Genomic DNA, 19,153 nt, shown 5'->3' on the forward strand with positions numbered 1-19,153 from the left:
TTTATGCCTAACTTTACCCATATATAACTCAAGACCAAAAACCAATAGTAACTGGTGCTTTGCCCTGTACAACAAACATCTTCATGACTTTGCATTGCTGCAATATCACGGTCAAAGCATATGTATTTGTGGAAATATTCACACCCACATATGATCACAAACTTTAAAAAAGGGTTGTAACTAGTTTGGAGGTAATCCCATCTCTGCTTTCTTCAGCTATCCCATAGAGAATGAATGAATGAAGCAGAGGGGTGCATGCTCAACCTACGTCCCAAACAGAAAAGTCTCTCCAAAGTCTCAGGATCTTTGGCCCCCCAGCATCCAGTAAGGTGTCCAATATCCTATGCCAGGGGAAAAACTTACAAGTTTGATACAAACCTTTTTAAATCGGGTCTTAGAGAAAACAGTACATATAACATTTGACTCATGCAATTAATCATTGACCTCAGCTTTTTAGCAAATGATCAGCCATGGCAGTCTTCTGAAGGAGGTGCTTTACATCGCTATTTTGTTTTTACCATTTCATGCTCTTGGCTAGCTTAAAATCCACAACTACAATTTAAGAACATTGTGCAAGAGAACACTTTGCTCAATAATGTTTTAATGTGTAAACATCCCAAGGCAAATAACATCTTTTCTAAGGAGCAGGAATGATCTGTACATTTGTATCCTACTTTAGCTGTGATGTAATGTGCAGAAAAAAAACTGATACTATTCAGGTATAGTATGTAGCCAATCTGCTAGATGAGCAATCATAATTACGGTACATAAATATTTTTGTTCTGTATACATAAAGTTTCAGGGGAAAGATAAGGATGGTGGAATTTGTTCTATATAATGTACAGTAAAGTTTCTAATATGGTTGATAGCTGCAACAAAATACGGTAAGTCTCCTCTTAGGCTCAGCCCTTTCATAAACAGATTTCCCCCAGGTGATACTTGTTTTCTAAAAAATCTGTGGAATATTGGTCACCCTATTTTACTGAAACACAATCCATATCATGGGGATTTAGTCTGCATTTCATTTGTTGCTATCACTTTCAGATCATTTACTAAATGGTCTCTACAGACTTGTACTGGCCCACTGGGAAATCGGGGAATCTTCTGGTGGGCCCTGCTAAAGGACCAACACTGACATGAGATATAAGGCTCCTAGCACAGCTATTACCTGCTGAATTAATCAGCATTCATATAGATGTGCTTCCTCCTTCTCTTGCTGAGCTGGCTTTAGGTGTTGGAGTCAGACTGACACGTATGCAGAAGTACCACTGACAGTAACACCTTTCCTTCACAGGTGTCAGTCTGACTCCAACACCTGGCGACAGCACAGGAGGAGAAAGTGTGCATGGATGCAGATTAGCAGAGCAGTGAAAAGCTATGCTAAATGAAGCCTTCTGCAGAGGTGCCAATCTGCCCAGCTTCTATAGTCCCCCCGCCCCTGCCCCCCCGCCATGATGAGATTGTGGGCAGGCTGGTCAGTGAGGTTACCATAGCAGCCACATGCTCTAATGAGGAGCTGATGGCAGCTCTACTGGGCTGGCAGGACTCTTTTTTTCACTGGGATAAGTGAAAAGGGTCTCCCAGACTTTCAGGGTTGGGAGCGAGTGTGTGTCACGCCAGGCATTGTGTAAATCACACCCCCCCCTTACTTCTTGTGTATCCCTGTGCCTGTGTAACACTGTTCCTAGCTGACTTTATTCCCCCCCCCCCCCCACCTCCCTTACCCTCCCTAAGGGTGCGGAACTTCACATGTTGACGAAAGTGAAGGGACCTCATCGTGTGACCCCCGAAGTACTAGAGACTTCAGGACGCGGGTGTGAGGTGCAGTTTTGGCACAGATTAAGGGACTAGGCTAGATAGATTATATGTGGGAAAAGGGGAACTCGGTTAGGCTATATGTGGGAGAAGGGGAATTTTTTAAAGGAGAGCAAAGATTTATAAAAACAGGGCACAGGTGAGGGCGACCAAGAAATTCAACATAATTTTCTCCACAAAAGTGGTGTAAATACAACAGAATTGTAAACCATTTTGTGATTGTAGTCCATTTCTTGTGGTGGTGAACATAAGCTAAAAAATGCGCCAATTCATTAAGAGGCACACGCAGTTTTATTAATCAAGAAAAATTTATTATCCAAGGATTACTTATAAGATATAACTTTTTTTATATGCTAATAGAATAATGGACAAACAATTACCAATAATTAGAAACCTCAAGTGAATAGAAAAAAAATCTAGCCAGTAGTGCCTGATGAAAACAAACTATAGGTGGTCATGGTGGGAGGGGCTGCTCAAAAGCCCCAATTTGTAGACACTCCTGGCTTTGGCATATAAATACTGATCAAAAGTACTGGCATGTGAATGAGGCCTTACGCACTGTACTATCTCACATAATGTGCATGAGGCTGGAGTATGAACAGGTAAAATGTCTACGTAGAGTAGCAGTGGGGAATGCCTCCCCTGTGGGCCCTAGGCACTCCAGTCCATCACTGGGTCTCTTTCACTCACCTAGGTATTACAGATGTTATCATACATTATAGAATGTATTTAGTGTGACTAAATCTCATTTTATAGGGATTTATTGAACAGTGTGAATGGCCCATTAGGGCAGAGTTTAATAATGCTGTCTAATGTTTAAACCTAGATCTGGCAATCATATGCCAAATTTAGTGCAGTGGATTACTGATTTAACAAATCCCTCTAGCATAGGGGTGGGGAACTTTTTTTTCTGCCGGGGGCCATTTGGAAGTTTCTACCAACCTTTGGGGGCCGCACAAAATTATCAATGTGAAAATGAGCCTGCTATATTTGGTCAAACAATTAATTAACTCACCCCTACTATGGTGGCCGGAGCTGCTTGTCTGTGGTGCGGCTGTGATATTTGATAATACTAATCATGTTTCTTCTCACAGCTGCTTTTTCAGGTTTGTTTCGGTCTGGAGCACAGTAAACTCCTTGTGAGAATAAGATTGGTAAATCATATACATCACATAACATACACTGTATATACATCCCAGCATCCCAGGAGATGCTGGAGGCACACACTTCACATAGGAAACACTGGGACTGCTGTATATACATCACAGGACATGCTGAAGGTACATACATCACTGGAGGGGCTGGGGGCATATACATCACATAGGAGACACTGGGACTGACATATATACATCAGATAGGAGACGCTGGGACTCCTGAATATACATAACAGAAGACACTGGGGGCACATACATCACATGAGAGGCTAGGGACATATATATGCCCCCAGCCCTTTCTATGATGTATATACTCCCAGCCCCTCCTGTGTTGTGTATGTCTCCAGTGTCTCCTGTGATGTATATGCCCCCAGCATCTCCAATGTGATGTATAAGTCACAGGAGACGCTGGGAATACACATCACAGGAGACGCTGGGAATACACATCACAGGAGACGCTGGAGGAATACACAAGATGGGCTGAGGGGGCATACACATCACAGGAGATGCTGGGGGCATATACAGCGCAACAGGTGCTGGGGGGGCATACACAACACAAGAGTGGCTGAGGGCACTGACATCACTGGGGGCACAGGCATGGCAAGAGGGGCTGGGGGCACAGGCATGGCAAGAGGGGCTGGGGGCAAGGACAGCACTTTCAGAGCACAGACATCACTGGGGGTGATACACCGCATTTGGAGGGCACGGGGGGCTGCACAGCACTGGGGGGACTGCACACAGCACTTGCAGAGCCCTGATATCACGGGGGGGGACACAAAACCTCGGGCGATACACAGCACTGAGCATTGCACACAACTGTGGGGGGTGGTACACAGAACTGGAAGGCCACAAAGCACTGAACGGGCCACAGAGGGCAGGCGCCGGACACACAGCGCGGGACACTCGGCTCCGGAGGGCAGAGGGGCGGGGACACTCGGCTCCGGAGGGCAAAGGGGCGGGGACACTCGGCTTCGGAGGGCAGAGGGGCGGGGACACTCGGCTCCGGAGGGCAGAGGGGCGGGGACACTCGGCTCCGGAGGGCAGAGGGGCGGGGACACTCGGCTCCGGAGGGCAGAGGGGCGGGGACACTCGGCTCCGGAGGGCAGAGGGGCGGGGACACTCGGCTGAACACGCTGACACTAGACAGCGGGAGAGCCCATTGGTTCGCACAAGCAGCGCATGTGGTGATTTAAAGGGCTGGCAGCCTCAGCTCTGCAGCCCCCGGGAATCTGCCCGGGGGCCACATAAAAGGTCATCAGGCCGGATATATCCCACCCCTGCTCTAGCAGATAGACATTCTCTTTCTTATAGGAGTTTACCACTACTAACGTAACCCCCCCCCCCCCCCCGCCCCCCTTTTCATTTGTCCTAACTGTTTCTAACTACCACTTGTGGAACAATCCAACGATATTTATTAAGTCAGAGAGCATAGAACATCCAATATCAAAATGGTTCTTTAGAGTCCACAATGCACACAAAGGAAACAGATCCGAGTACGCCACCCAGCAATCCAACGCCAAGGAAAATGCAACAACAGTCCTTAGATGAGTTCCTGAAATCCAGCAGCGTGGCCGAGACAACACAGTCCCACGTGCCAGCCACTCTTCACTGTTCAATAATCCATACATGGGTACCAGGACCTGGCCTCAGCAACAGATCCCAGCCCTTCACCAGACACCGCTTCATCTAACTAAACATGTGGCTGATTGTTCCACCTCTCCTTAGATCCACCCCCTTGATGGGAAAGGGTTCACACACACTTTTTGAGTATGTGACTTTATATGGAGAAGTTTCCAGAAACTACAGGCTTGTATTGGTTGAGTCCAATGCAGAGAAGAACAAAGACACAGTTGCCCACTAGATGTTGACCTAGGCCTTATTATATTAAAGTCCAGATACATAGGCCAAGGAGGGACACGCTGTAAGGCCTAAGCCACACGGCATGATAATCGGTGCGAGTGGAGTGCGATAAAAAAATCGCATTCCACTAGGACCAATGTTAGCCTGTGTGTCAGTGCACATGAGCGATTATTTTCTCAGCCCTAATCGGATCGAGAAAACAATCGCAGCATGCTGCGATTGTAATGCAAAACTTTTCTCTATCACCCATTCAAGTGTATGGGGCGAGAGAAACACCGGTGTACTGCGAGTGCAGTGCGAGAATGGCAATAGCCAGCTACGGCGGAGAGAGGGAGATAAATCCCTCCCTCCCCTCCTCAGTGCTGGCTCGCCACCCACAGCTGAGGTCTGCTCGCACGGTCAGACCTCAGTCGCAGGGACACTCGCATGACACTCAGCTCTGCTGTACTGCCAGTGTGAGCAGAGTGTCGTGCGAGAGGATGGCAGTAATCCCCGTGTGGCCCCAGCCTAACAATACTGCTGGAGGCCTGATTACATTATGGTGCAGGCTGGGGGGAGACACTGTTAGGCTATGTGCCCACGGGAGTTTGTACCTGCGGATATATCCGCAGGTACGGCCGCAGGTTTCCCGCAGCTGTTCGCCGGAATCCGCAGCTATTTTTAGCTGTGGTAGTACAGCAAAATAGCTGCAGTAAACCTGCGGACATTCCTGTGGATTACCTGCGGAAGTCCCGGCCCTATCTCCATAGTAGAGGGCCGGGGTTTCCGCAGGTAATTCCGCAGAAAGAATTGACATGCAATTACGTGCGGCTGCGAGACAATCCGCAGCCGCACGTATACGCAGCATGGACACAGCAATCCCCATGTCCCATAGGATAACATGAGGAGTGTCTGTACATGCTGAAACCTGTGGATTTATCTGGAAAATCCAGAAAATCTGCAGATTGTCCGCAGATAAATCCACAGGTTTAATCTCCCGTGGGCACATCCACCACTTTCCTGATATACTTCTACTACCTAACCTGCTCCTGTAAGCTGGTCTCTCTACAGCTCCCATATTTCTATGTTGATGTTTTAGCTTTGATCCTTTCAGTCTGGAAACTGGAATTGGACAAACTGAGCAGGACGCGTCACTGATGGGGACGGTGCTGCCTCTCTGAGTGACAGCAGTCTTGGCTCACATGCCCAGATCACACTTCACTCTTCTCTCAGACTGGTTTACAGTGCGGTGTTTTGATGTAACAAGCTCTGCAATGTGCCAATCATTAGATAATATATCACAGGGTGATCGGCACATCGCTTGTCACATGAAAGCACCCCTAATATATCACAGGGTGAGAAAACAAGGTATTGTAATCAGACCCATGTTATTCAATGAGGCAGTGCAGATCTGCAATTGTTTCTCAGCTTATTTCGTAATTAGAAAAAAATTGCAACATGCTGTAAGTGAATGTGATTTGGACGAGACTCATGTAATCGAGTCTATAGGTGTGAGAAAAAAATTGAATGCCACATGGACCATCCCAATGGCATCTGTTTTTGACGGATACATTACTATTATGTAGCATAGAACACTGTAAATGGTCCTGTTAATGATTTGTAAATGAATAATAGCTGCTGAGAAAAAAACTGATTTGCATATAGACAGCACACAGATGACGATTGAGAAATCATCCTACTTTTCTGGATGAAAAGCTGTCCAATTTTTTCATTAGAGTCAACAGCCAGGCAGCGCCCCCTGCCCCCCAAAAAAGAGGTACTGTTGTCCTATCCATAATTTTGTTTCATTCCTTATAGCATGAGGCATTGCCAACAGCCCATTAGGTAGTCCAGCACATCATCCCATTGCAAGAAGATTTGCATGTCACCCTGCACAGTATCAACAGCATATCATATATGGGCTATTATACGAGGAGGGACTTATAGGTCCATAGGACATCAACCCACAGGTAGGATGGATGTCTGCTCCTTTATGCAAGAAGGATCTTGAAGAGTACTTGCGGAGCCCTACAAAATTACCTCCACTGGGCTACTGGTGTGCAGTTTCTGGTTTAACGATCTTGTGGGTGGCATGTGGGCCTGACTGTCTATAGTGAGACAGCACAGCATTGTGCAGCTTGATAGACCCCTTTTCTTTGCAGATGTGTGGGTTCACACTGAGCACATGTCATGAACAGTTTGCAATGGGTCAGTGATGGTCTCAGGAGACATATTCTTTGAGGGCCACAACAGACCTCCACATGATGGCCAAGTGTACCTTGAATGCTTTTGGGTATTGAAAAGAAATTCTCAGAAACATAGCGAGATGGTCCACTTGGAGCAAAATAATGGCAAGCCTCATAGTCAGAGTATAACCAGTTCCTGGTTGGTAAAGATGTTGACTGGTCCTCATGCTAAGACTTTATGCATTAGGAAACCTTATGCTGTCAAGTGGCTCCACAGACTATGTAGGGGACTCCGAAGAAAAGCAGACAGCGACCCAGGGGTATTTTCAATTTCCTTTAATCCACCAAGTCAGGCAACGTTTCACCCTACATTTGGGCTTTATCAAGCATATACTAAAGCACAAATGTAGGGTGAAATGATGCCTGACTTGGTGAATTAAAGGAAATTGAAAATACCCCTGGAACGCAGTCTGCTTTTCTTCTGTGACACAATAACCAAGAGGATCCCATAGACTTGTCTTGCGTCACTTATCCTGGATGAAGGATTTCACCTGAGATGCTGCAACAGCTTTTTTATGCTGACTATGTAGGGGACTCCGTAATGCCTCATAAAAGTCTGGGAAGAAATCCCTCAAAGCTCCATGTTTCTTCAAGAGCATGCTCAGACATTGACAGCACTACATACAGGCCTGGGGGCCATACAAAGTCACAATATTCGTTTTCCTGGATTCACACACATGGGATACTCCTGTGATTTTAGTATTTTACTTAGATTTTTGTGTTGATTTGTTATCCAGCCCTCAATTTGGTGATAAGTTATGTTCTTAGAAAATGGCACAATTTATATCAGTAAAGATTTCACCTTTTGTTCATTGATATCCAATGTATAATTTTAATGTTCCCTTAACTTTTTGAGTAGTGTATTTATAATGGTACTAGAAGGTGGCCCGATTCTAACGTATCGGGTATTCTAGAATGTGTATGTAGGTTAGCAGATTTAATAATAATATGATCAGTAAGTCTTGAATAATGATGTTTCATTTTTTGCTTGTTGGTCTCCTGCTGTGCAGCATGCATCGGCGTGTTTGACAGTGGGAGACCAACGATCTGAATGGGCAGGGAGCCGGGGTAAGCTAGTAACCATGGTACAAATCAGGTAACTATGCAAAGCGGTTTCCATAGTTACCCGATGTGTACGCTGGTTAACGGCGTACGCCGGCTCCGGCACACGTGTGCCGAGAGCCGGGGTAAGCTAGTAAGCATGTTACACATTGGGTAACTAAGCAAAGCGGTTTCTATAGTTACCCAATGTGTACCATGGTTACCAGCCTACGCCGGCTCCGGCACACGTCTGCCGGGGTAAGCTAGTGGTTTCACACATCCGGCTTTTCTCCACTTTGTCGGATCCGGCGCGCTGCCGTAGGCTGGTTTCAGACGTTCGTGTTTTAGGTACGTGTGACATCCATTTTTAGCACGGATGTCACACGTACCCATGTTATTCTATGATGTGCCTCACACGTCCATGTTTGCACAGGGACCGTGTGACTTTTCATGACCCCGCACGCACACACGCTGGCATCTCCGGTAGCACGGATGTCACACGGATCGCACACTGATGTGATTCGTGTGACATCAGTGTAAAACATACCGGAGAAAATATGGGTCTTTTTAATAAAAATATTTTCTATATTTACTTCTCTCCAGCGATCCTGCCTCCCGCTCCTTATTACCGCTCATTATACTCACTGAGTATTCAGTGCCCTGTGGAGCTGGAAGCGGGAACAGCGCTGGGGACTTCAGTGCCGGGGACCGCATCGCTGGGTGAGCATACAGCAGAGTGTGTGTGTGTGTGTGTGTGTGTACATGCATGTGCGATATGTGTGTATGCGCTCGGTGTATCCATGTGTGTATATGTGCTCTGTGTGTGTATGTATACATGCATGTGCGCTGTGTGTATGCGCTCGGTGTATCCATGTGTGTCTGCAATGTGTGTGTCTGTCTGTCTGTCTGCTATGTATGTGCTCAGTGTGTGTGTGTGTGTGTGTGTGTGTACATGCATGTGCTCAGTGTGTGTATGCTCTCGGTGTATCTGGTATGTGTATATATATATATATATATATATATGTGCTCAGTGTGTGTGTGTTGATAGGCGGTCAGGAGCGGGAGGCAGCAGAGCCGGAGAAAGCAGGTAAATATGAAAAATATTTTTATTTCACAGACCCGTGTTTTCTCCGGTACCTGTCACACGCATGCAAACACGGATGTCACACGTATGACCATAACCATGCGTGTGACTGGTACCTGATTAAACACGGACGTCTGAAAGCAGCCATACACTGTGTACAGTACAGTGGCTGCGCCGCAACTTCCTAGTCACATGCTCCGGTCACATGACAACACGTGATCGGAGCTTGTCGCGCGACCACTGTAGTGTACACAGTGCACGGGAGCGCGCCGGATCCGACAAAGTGGAGAAAAGGTAAGTAACTATTCAAAGTGACAGTGCTGACGTGTGCCGGGAGCCGGGGTAAGCTAGTAACCATGTTACACATCGGGTAACTAAGGAAAGCGGTTTCTATAGTTACCCGATGTGTACTATGATTACCAGCCTGCTCCGGCACACGTGTGCCGGGAGCCCGGGGTAGGCTAGTGGTTTCACACATCCGGCTTTTCTCCACTTTGTCTTGCCGGTGTGGGCTTCCGGGGGTGCAGTAGTCACCTGGGAGTCGGGGCTCCGTGTGGGTTCGGAAAATGCGTGCAAGGGGCGTGGCCAGGGCGAGCGTCCAATGCGTGAGGGGACGGGGCCTGTCCAAGCGGGCAATGCGTGCAGGGGGCCGGGGCGAGCGGCCAATCCGTGCGGGGGCGGAGCCGAGGCGAGCGACCAATGCGACGGTTGTTACTGTAACGACATAATTTTGGAGCAAGACAGACAGACAGAATAAGGCAATTATATATATATATAGATTACACATGTCAATGGAGAATTTCCACTGATGTGTATTATGAACATGTGTTTGCTACATTCTCTTATAGTATAACATATTCACTATAATCTCATTATTGCCTGCAATGTCTAACAGATATCACTGGCTTCTTGCATCATGAGCAAATACAATTAAGCGGCATGCAATTTCTCAGAATCCATGCTTTTTTTTTTTTTAGTTCAGCATCTTAAGGTGTAAAACAAAATATAAACATGAATCCTGCGATATCGTAGAACAGGTAATAACTCTTTTATTAAAATGTAATTGGCCGACACACCAAGGATTCAACCGTACACACTACCAACTCTGTAGCCTCATTTACAATGTCACCTTATGTTTTTTGTTCATTATGTGTCTGTTGGATTATTTGATCACTCCAATTAGCCAGGCAGTACAGTATATTTACTTGGACTATTTCTGTTAAAGGGGTCATCCACTACTCTGACAACCTCTTCTCAATCAGCATGTTTGTCTTATTAAAATGACATCACTTATACTCCCCTCCGATGCTGGCGCTGTTCCAGCAGAGTCGACACTCACTCTCTCAGGGCTTATGTGACATTGTTACGTCACGTGTGCCCATTCAGTGTTGGCTTCACTGTCTCGCCTTTGGATTTATCAAACATCAAGAGGAAGTGAGTGGTTAGCTGAAGCTGCCCTGCTGGAATGGTCCTGTAAGTGAGTATAAGTTTTATTTGACCAGAGGTAAACATGGTGATTGAGACTGGGTTGTCCGAGTAGAGGACAACCCCGTTAATAGAAGAGTTGTCCTTACAACTATGTGCTCTTATATAGAGCAATATTATCTGATGAGAGGGCCGTTTCAATAACTGTTGACAATGAAGGCTTTGGATTACTCTGTGTACAGTCTGAACAGAGCAATTTCTTATAAGCTGTTTCTGGTTCAGCTTTCTGATATGGGAACAAGACTTCTTTATAAGATGTTACTATGAGACCCTGTTCGCATCATGTTTGTGATATCACCTTCAACTTATGCTAAGCCATATGGTCATCATTAACATGACAGATTCCAAGAGTGTGCTTTTCAGATCACTAGAGTAAGTATAGTCTGTACAAAAAAAATATAGCACAGTACACTCCTAATACAATAATATTCAGTGGGAAAAAAAACTAATTTTTTTTAGGAGCTTATGAGTTACAAATGGCACTGGTTTCAACAGAGTCACAGAGAAACTGGAAAAGACACAGGCATAAAAGTGGACATCAACACTGATGACCGCTTCATTGTGAATAATGCCCTTTGGAACTGAATGATGAATGCCACACAAATCCAAGCACATTTAAAGAGGTTTTCTACTACTATTGTGATCACCTTTCTTTTATCCTAACTCTTCCTAACTAACAGTTTAATAATATACTTTTGCTATTTACTCTGGTCCTGTAATTTTATCTGTAAGAGGGTCACAAATACCTTTTATTGTTGTAGCTTTGATACTTCTGGCTGCAGACTGGAATCTGACCAACTTTGTAGGGCACATTACTGGGCTGGTGTGGCTGCTTCTCTGCGAGTGACAGCAGTTTGGGCACGTATGCCCAGATCACACTTCACTACCCTCTCAGCTCCCAGCAGTGATGTGCCCCTGCTCAGTTGGTCCAATCCTGGTCTGAAGTTGCAAAGCTACAACAACAAAGGCATTTACCAGACTTTTAGACATAAGCTTACAAGAGAAAAGTAGATAGAAGTATATTAGGAAAGTGGTAGTTAGGAAGAGTTAGGATAAAAGAAAGGGGATTACATTATTAGTGGAAAACCTTTTTTAAGGGAAGTGAGAGGCACCCAAACGTAATGTCAGACCATTTAAAACAGTTTACATCAGCATGGTCTGCGTACTAGAGAACCTGCAAGGGGAACTGACCACACCATCAGGTACAGGCGTCATCATCTTTCTGGACGAGGGACCATTGGGCCTCAGTGCAGTTCACTGATGAAAGTCGATTCAAGCTGAGTCAAAATGATGGCAACCAATAACGTTGGAGACCTCAAGGAGAGCGATAGCCATCAGCCACACTTGTAAGCAGACGAGCCAATAGTGGTGCTGGTGTTAGTGAGGACAGGTGTGTTTAGTCAATACAGAACTGCCCTAAAATGTATGAATGGTACAATGACAAGCCCCTTCTACTTGCATAACATCATTAATCCAGTCATTGTGCCTTTGAATGAAAAGCACAAGGCTAATTTTCATCTTCATGGGTGACAGTGCTCCAGCTCATCGAGGTTGCAATCATTAGGGAGCGGCTGCTGGAGACTGGGGTATCTCAAATGGAGTTGCCTGCACTTTCTTCAGACCTGAATCCCATAGAAAATCTATGGGCTCTGCAGAGTCTCCATGTAGAGGCTCGTATTGTTGTAATTTTCTATGTGTGTGTATACAAACACATTAAATAATAAAGTTTATACCGGTATCCTGTTAATGCTCATTTCCAAATTAATTTTATAAATGAGCTCATTAATGTTCATTTACACAAGACAATTGTCGTCATTCACATTATGAAAAACCATAAAGTAAATTCTGTTTGTCTCATATATTCATATATGTAAACAGAAAGGTTCATCTTTCATTATCCTTGAGATAAACCAGACCTGCAGGTTTCCCTTTTTAATTAGCTTCTCAGTTCCTATGCAATGTCCAGCCCATTGCCAAGAATTAGCTAGTGGAATGAATCCAGTAACGTATTCTGTTAGCAGATGCTGTACCCATTTGATCGTCTGCAAGAAACAAAAAAGTAAGACAAAATGATTTTATTCATTTATCATTGCAATTCCTTTTTAGTTTTCCTGCATTGTCTGGTCTGCAACTGATGGCTCTTCAATTGTTGTTTTTTTTTTTGTGTATACATATATTTTCTTTGTCTTGAGTCCTGGTGCATAGGGTATGTTCACATCTGGATCCTTTTTTCTCTCTTTTAGAAAAATGCATGTTTTCACCTGAAAATTATTTTGTAATTTTATTAAAAAATATTCTTGATTTTAGTTTTGGCAACTTCTCAGTATCACCCTTCTAAGTAAAATGCTGTTGACAGGCAAATCCAGCAGATAGCTCATCTGATGGCTGTGACTCCAATGGCTTCTGTGTCCTCCTAGTGATCAGGGGCAGCCAAGGTTGACCATGTAATCTCTATGGTTGGATGTTTACACCTGTTTACTAACTGTTCCTAGTCTTGTCAGTACTGTACTGGTACTTCTTAGGCTATGTGCACACGCTGCGTTTTTTTAACGCTGCGTTTTTGTGCCTTTTTGGCCGCTAAAAACACACAAAAACGCACCAGCGGGAAAAAAACGCGCATGCATTTTTACCGCGATTTGGTGCGTTTTTGGCTGCATTTTTGCTGCGTTTTTGATCTCTGCGTTTTTCCAATGCATTGCATGGGGGGGAAAACGCAGAAAAACGCAGGAAAGAATTGACATGTCCATTTTTTTTATTTTTTTTTTAAGCTCAAAAACGCAGCTTAAAAAAAAAGTTGTGTGCGGACAGCAAAAATGAAAACTCATAGACTTTGCTGGGGAAGCAAAGTCATGCAGTTCTGAGGCCAAAAACGCACCCGAAAAACGCGTAAAAACGCCACGAAAAAGTCACTGTGTGAACTTATCCTTATACAGCATTTATTAACAATGCCTGATTAATTCCTATGAAGGCAAATGCTGACATTTATACTCCATTTACTATGAATATACAACCATTCATATTTTATGAAAATATATTTTTAACAGCTTTTTAAAAACAAACCTTGTCAAAATATTTGTTTTGTTTTTGGCTTAATTAAAAATGTATGCCTACTCCTGAGTATTTTTTTTTGTTTTTGTAGATTTGAGCAGAACAAGCCACAAGACGCTGTTCCAGTTGCCATATTGTCGGTAGTCTATGGCCGCCGGACCAAAGCCTTGCGAGCACCCTCTATTCTGCTGGTATTTTTGAGGACTCTTCTGATTAGTGGGCCCATACCAACGTCATGCATACATCACAATGATGGCGTATTGTCCGTACTAATCAGAAGAGTAATACAGTTTGAATTGAAGGGGTTAAATACTGCTCTGCCTGGAGGTTATAAATTGATGAATACGATCACGTATGAATAGGAAGCGTTTTTTGTCAACGCGTTTTAACACTAGAATTACTGGACTCGTGACACCTATATAGAAATACATAGTGCAAAGAAGTCAAAATGACTACCTCAGTAGTTCTAGTGTTAAGGTATCACTGTTTTTACTTGGGACAAACCACAAAAGGTGTGGTTGTCCTAAGGGAGAATTGTGATACTTCAAATTACGTTGACAAATAAACCACTTTCTATTCATGCAGTGATCAAATTCATCAATTTATAACCTCCAGACAGAACAGGATTTAACCCCTTCTATTCCAGTTGTATTAGGTTATGTGCACACGTTGCGTATTTGCATGCAGTTATGCTGCGATCTGCACCGCAGCGTAACTGCATGCGACCCGCGTCCCCTGCATAATCTATGGAGATTATGCAGGAGACGTGCGCACGTGGCGTATTAGAGCGCAGCGCTTCGGCTGCTGCCCGAAGCGCGCGTTCTAAGAAGTGACATGTCACTTCTTTCGTGCGCTCTGCATACAGTCCCCGCTCTGTCTATGGGAGGGGCTATATGCAGAGCGCATGAAATCGGCTTTTGTTTCTGCAGCGATTTGAAGCGCACGTGTGCTGTTCAAATCGCTGCAGAAATTTCTGCAGGGCCAGTACGCAACGTGCGCACATAGCCTTACTCCTCCATTTTGTGGGTCAGCAGCAGCCTGTTTCAAGTGTATGAAGTGGTTGTGCTTGCACAACCCGGCCAGGTGAGCATATTACTCCCTTTTGGTTACATCTTGTAACTAATTTTATTTGCAGTGTTTCTTCTACTCTACCAATCAGAAGGGGCACGTAGGACTTTCACAGGTCTTTGGTCTGGCAGCCTTGGACTACCAACGTGGCTGCTGAACCAGAGTCTGGCAAACCTTTATCCTCAACTCGAGTTTTTTTTCTTTAAAAATCCAACATATAAAGCTGAGTGTATGTATGTATGTCTGTGTGTATGTCCGCTAAAGGAATTCACACCGTCACATTTACTATCACAAAATTTTGCACAGACACCTCATGTGACTCTCATGAGGGAACGTCATAGACTATGTTTTGACGAGAAAATTTAACCCCGTGCTTTACAGGTACTCTCCAGAAAACCTGCCTCCATTAAAGTCAATGGAGCTGGGAGCTACAGGTCATTAATAGGAGCTGTGATTGGTTGCTATAGGCAACAAAGGACATTCTTAGTATAAGAAGCTTATGTGTGAGGTAATATGATTTCTGTGGAGAGACGGATAGAGAGAAACAGACAGACATACAGACATAGACACAGACACACAGAGGCAGACTGGGAGAGCGAGAGAGACAGACGGGGAGAGCAAGACAGAAGCAGGCAGAGATAAGGTTCGGTTCCACTTGCGTTTTGCCCGAACAAGTGCAATCTGATAAAACATCAGATTGCACTCACACCAGTGCAAAACTATGGGGCAGCGTGCATCTGCGATTGATTTCTCATGCCATAGTGGCATGCGGAATGAATCTCAGCATGCTGTGTTTTGCAGCGAGTCTCTGCTCACACCCCCCCCATATAAGTCTATGGGAGTGTGTGAAACATCGCACTGCACTCGCATGTCATCCGACCGAAGTGCGATGTACGCAGAGACAGGCAGCAGAGGAGATGGGGAGAAAGTGTTCCCTCCATCTTCTCCACATCTGTGATACGATCGCAAGATCGCATCACAGTCGCATGACCCATTAGCATATCACTTCCGATGCTCTCGCATGGAAAGCTATGCACAAGTGGAACTGTACCCATACAGAATGAAGCAGACAAACAGAGACTGGGAGTAACAGCGAGACAGTTGCGATCCCGGGCAACGCTGGCTACTCCAGCTAGTGAATAAATAAAGCACAAAATTCTGGGCTAGTTTCTTATGACTTTATGATTGGAGCTTTGCTTTTCTGATACAAAGGTAGGTTAGGATCCTCCTAGATACTGTTACATATTGAACTGAATAACACAGTTAGTTCCCTCTAGTGATATCTACAGTATGATATAACCTGTTGTCTATCCTGTGCATTTGATGATCTGTATAAAAAAACCGCTCCAACCAGCATAAAGATATATGAAAGTGAACCTGTCATCAGGTTTTCCCATAAACTGCTGCCTTCCCATATGATTGATGTGAATCACATGTAGCCGTAAATGTAAAGATTGGTGCATAGCCAAATTATTTCATTGTGCTTCCTTTAGGTAAATGACAATAATGTAAAGTTTACAATAGTTAGGTTTTTGCTAGTCCTATCTTACTAGTCACATTGGGCCACTGTGGGCAGCTCTAGCTATATAACATTAATTACCAATAGGTCTGTTTGAGGAGACATTTCATTTTGTTTGTTTTTTAATACTCAAAAACACAAAGTAGCAACACACATTCATAAATGTGTAAGAAAAAAAAGAGTTTTTTTCGGCTCACCTGTCCCCTACATATGCTCCAGGGTGTTCGCAGTCCGCCGGCTAGTCCACACCGGTATAACAGGAATAAAAGAGGAACAAGTATGAACTCGGCACCAATTCCATAAAAAAAAATCTTTGGTCCTTTATTGAAAAAATATTTTCTTAAAATTCCATCCAGATACGCACAGTACAAAAGTGACTGACAGGGTAAGCTTTACGCGTTTCGGACTGAATAAATAAAACCAGAGAATTCCTTATGATTATGGAATTGGTGCCGAGTTCATACTTGTTCCTCTCTTACATTCATAAATAGCTGGAATGGCCTTTTAATATACTTATAATATAATAACTAATATACTGAGCAATATGGAAAATCTAGTGCCTAGCATGGCTGATATATGTGATGAGTCTCGGAAGGGGTCATCGCACGCGTGTATATGGATGCACTTTTTCCTCTTGTGAATAGTGTGCCTCATGCACTATCGGTTACATCCGTGTTTATGCCTGGCTTGCTCTCTGTACACATTTGGCTTGCTAAGTAAATAGAACAGTAAATGTCATCATTACCTGGGCTGGAAAACTTGTCCTGCTCCTCATACACACAATCGTCTCCATTTTATTCTCCATGACTGTTCACATGAAAAATGTCTTTTTGTGTTTCAGTGCCTGCGTGTTGTTCTGCGCGCTACAACTTGGCAGTGTTGGCATTACTTGGCTTCTTCATGTTGTACGCACTACGGGTAAATTTAAGTGTAGCGCTGGTGGATATGGTAAATTCAACATCGAGTGAACAAGTAAACCGAAGTACCAGTGTGTGCCCTGACCATTCGGTTTCACCCAGCAAACCTCATAATTCCACGGTAAGAACACTTCCATTATTAAAGTGTACTTTTAATCTGTGTCAGTCAGAAAGGAATTTCTGTATCATTTCTGTATTGTGCTTTATTATTTCTTCCTTTCTTAAACCCTTGGATACTCAACCATTTTTTTTCTGCCTTAGTTATTTTCCTCTTCTCTTTCCAAAAGCTATAACTTTATTTTTCTATCAACATAGTTTTTTGAGGACATGTTTTTTTCAATCACACCATTCATTTTACAATATGATGTTTTGAAAATGAGGGGAATAAAAAATCCAAATGGGGTGGAATTGACAAAAAAAATATAGCAATTATGCCAGTGTGTGTTTGTTTTTTTTTTTTTTTTTTTTTCTTACAATGTTCACTTTTCTGTAAAAATGACATGGTAACTTTTATTTCACTGGTTTTGTTTGATTATGGTGATATTGATGTAGGACACATGTCTGAAGCAGGCAGTGTTGCTAGTCTTAAAAGATTTGGAGCATCAGACCCAAAATGCATATCTCCCCATACAACTTTCGCACCATTTAAGATCTGTCTGTTTGTCTGTTTGTCTGTCTCTATTACTGTATACCCATATTGCTCCTATAAAATAAATATTACCACTAGTGTTGAGCAGACCCGGACCGGCAAAATCCGGATCCCCGCGGCTTGAGCGGCAGATCCAAGTCCGACCCGGACGTGGGATTCCAGGTGCACGATCCGGATTTGGCAATTTTTTTCTTTTTTTCCGCTCTCTCGCTCTCGCTCTCCCCATTGACATATATATGGGCCCGGATTCCGGATCGGATCCGGACTTCTTGGTTAACCTGCCGCTGATCCGCTGGACCCGGATTATTGGCAGTCCGCTCAACTCTAATTACCACTACATTATGACCACTGCTATATAGTAAATAAATATTACCTACACACTACACTATATATAGACCATTAATAACATGACCACTATACATGGCCCAAATAATACCACTACATGTAAGAGGTTAAAGGGAACCTGTCTCCAGTTTTTTTCAGAATTGAACCAAAATTATCACCTTCTGGAGCTCCTGGGCCACATTCTATGAAGGTGCACTTTGTTCCCTGACTCCCCGTGCAGACGCCAAAAATACCATTATAAAATCTGCTGCCACATATGTAAATTAACCGTTCTGGTCGGATGGGCGTCCTTTTCTTCAGCTCCTGTCTCTCCTTCTGCCATTGTTTGCCGTCCTCCTTTCATGATTGTTGTGGGTGACACCTCCCTCATCATGCAAGTTGCTCTGCAAAATCTGGCGCCTGTGCAGTCATTCCCAGCTTGCGCAGGTGCAATTTGCTCTGCCCCATCGCCGGCAGAGCAGAAAACATAGGTACGCTTGCGTGATCCATTGAGGGTTTTTGCGCAGGCACGAGATTATGGCCGACAATGTGGATGATGTAACCTGTGCCATCCTCATACCCAACCTAATTCTCACGCATGTGCACTTAGCTCTGCCTCAAGGTTTATAAAGGTATTTCTGGGGTCTGCAAGGGAAGTCACGGAACAAGGTGCACCTTCATAGAATGCAGCTCAGTAGCTGCAGAAGGTGATACTTTTGGTTAAGTCAAGAAAAAAATGGTGACATGTTCCCTTTGTTTGTTATATACAGTACGGTGACTTAGTGCCTTGAAAAAGAATTCAAACCTTGTGAACTTTTCCATATTTTTTTCACGTTACACCCACAAACAAATAAAATTTATTGGGATTTTATGTGATATACCAACACAAATTACAGTAGGAAGATTTTGTGACATGTAAAGGAAATGATACAAGGTTTTCTAAATGTTTTTAAAATATAAATGT

General features: G+C 44.0%; 1 protein-coding gene across 1 annotated transcript in view; it reads left to right on the forward strand.

The window, feature by feature from the left end:
• SLC17A5 (solute carrier family 17 member 5) overlaps positions 1–19,153 on the forward strand; it is an 80,454-nt gene that overhangs the window by 15,446 nt on the left and 45,855 nt on the right. The window contains exon 2 of the mRNA XM_075338436.1: positions 17,141–17,337. Coding sequence (XP_075194551.1) covers positions 17,141–17,337 — 197 coding nt within the window. The remainder of the gene's footprint in view (positions 1–17,140; positions 17,338–19,153) is intronic.

Source organism: Anomaloglossus baeobatrachus, chromosome 3 (genome assembly GCF_048569485.1).
Source record: "Anomaloglossus baeobatrachus isolate aAnoBae1 chromosome 3, aAnoBae1.hap1, whole genome shotgun sequence".
NCBI lineage: Eukaryota > Metazoa > Chordata > Amphibia > Anura > Aromobatidae > Anomaloglossus > Anomaloglossus baeobatrachus.